Consider the following 1,956-nt stretch of genomic DNA (forward strand, 5'->3'; position numbering starts at 1 on the left):
TTGTGTCACATGCAGGACACATGGTTTACCAAAAATGTCAATGAAATTCAGACCTACACAGACAGGAAGGACTTTAAAAGCTTCTACAGTCCCCTGAAGGCTGTCTATGGTTCCACCTCATTTGGATCGTCCCCAGTCCTTACCGCTGATAGGAACTCAGTAATCTCGGACAAATAGAAGATTCTCGAGCGCTGGGTAGAAAATTTCAGCAGTATCCTCAACCAATCATTATCAATCAACAATGAAGCCATAGCTAGACTGCCTCAAGCCCCAGTCAGCGACTCATTCTCAGATCCTCCAACTAAAGAAGAAATCACAAAAGCTATCAAGCATATGTCCAGTGGTAAAGCACCTGGTGCTGATTCCATCCCAGCGGAAATCTATGCTTTTGGTGGATCAAAACTGACAGAGAACCTTATAAATCTGTTTAGCTTCATGTGGTCTCAAGAAAAACTACCACAGGAATTCAAAGACGCTTGAATAGTCCATCTTTACAAGCGCAACGGGAACGAGTAGTCATGTGACAACCACCACGGTATCTTTTTGCTCTTCATCGCAGGGAAGATTCTGGGTCGCATCATGCTTAACGGTCTAAATGCACATTTGGAATGAGACCTGCTCCCTGAGAGCCAGTGTGGATTTCGCGCAGGACGCGGCACAGTGGACATGATCTTCGCAACCTAACAACTCCAAGAGAAATGATAGGAGCATAACGTTGGCTTGTACACTACCTTCGTGGACCTAACTAAAGCATTCTATACGGTTCACCGAGAGGGCCTGTGTAAGATTATGGCCAAGTTCGGATGCCCTGCCAAGTTCATCTCGATGGTCCAGCAGTTCCACGACGGCATGTATGCACGAGTGCAAAAGGACGGAGAGTACTCCCAACCTTTCCCCGTTGGGAATGGAGTGAAGCAAGGCTGCGTGCTTGCCTCCACCCTGTTCAGCATGATGTTCACCGCAATACTAACTGATGCCTTCCGAGAGGGAAATATTGGTGTCCCTTTCCGATACCGCACAGACGGCAAACTCCTCAACCATCAGGGGCTGCAGGCAAAGACCAAAGTGCATGAAGCCATAGCCCGTGACTTCCTATTTGCTGATGACTGCGCGATGAATGCCAGTACACAAGCTGACATGCAGAGAACTATGGACCTGTTCACTAGAGCCTGTGATGAATTTGGTCTCACCATCTCCACCAATAAGACTGAAGTCAACCACCAACCAGCCCCATCAGCTGTGTACACGGAACCCCACGTAACCATCAAGGGCCAAAGGCTAATAGTGGCGAACAAGTTCACCTATCTTGGTAGCACTCTGTCACGCTCTATTAACATTGATGAAGAAGTGACCTTCAGAATCGCCAAAGCCAGCACAGCGTTCGGTAGACTGAAACAAAACGTCTGGGACTGAAGAGGGATTGTGCCTCGACACCGAGCTCAAGGTTTACAGAACAGCAATCCTATCACCCCTGCTCTACGCCTGTGAGACATGGACAATATACAACCGGCACAATAAACAGCTCAACGCCTTCCACATGAGATGCCTCAGGACCTTGCTCCGTGTGAAGTGGCAAGATAGGGTCTCAGATATTGAAGTGCTACAGTAGGCCAAAATGAAAAGCATTCACGCCATCCTGATGCGCTCCCAGCTCCACTGGGCCGGCTACGTTCATCGCATGGATGACGGTCGCTTACCCAAGAGATTACTCTATGGTGAACTATCCACAGGCACGCGTGTAGTTGGCAGACCAAAGCTGCGATACAAAGACTCACTGAAGGCCTCACTCAAGCAATGTGGCATTCCCCACAACACCTGGGAGGCTTCTGCTGAGGACCGTCCGGCCTGGCGATCTCTCATAAAATCCAGTGTGGACAACTTCGAGGAAAGACGGACCAGGGAAAAAGAGCTCAAACGACAAAGGCTGAAAGAACGTGAGAACTCCACCTCTCATCC

At 48.9% G+C, this 1,956-nt stretch overlaps 1 protein-coding gene across 1 annotated transcript; it reads left to right on the forward strand.

The window, feature by feature from the left end:
- Positions 1–789: 789 nt before the first annotated feature.
- On the forward strand, positions 790–1,413 carry LOC143019885 (uncharacterized). The gene has a single exon (XM_076175863.1). The coding sequence runs from the start codon at positions 790–792 to the stop codon at positions 1,411–1,413; it is 624 nt and encodes a 207-aa protein (XP_076031978.1).
- The last annotated feature ends 543 nt before the right edge of the window (positions 1,414–1,956 follow it).

The sequence above is a fragment of the Oratosquilla oratoria genome, chromosome 38 (genome assembly GCF_046742065.1).
Source record: "Oratosquilla oratoria isolate Oo_2021 chromosome 38, ASM4674206v1, whole genome shotgun sequence".
Classification (NCBI taxonomy): Eukaryota; Metazoa; Arthropoda; class Malacostraca; order Stomatopoda; family Squillidae; genus Oratosquilla; species Oratosquilla oratoria.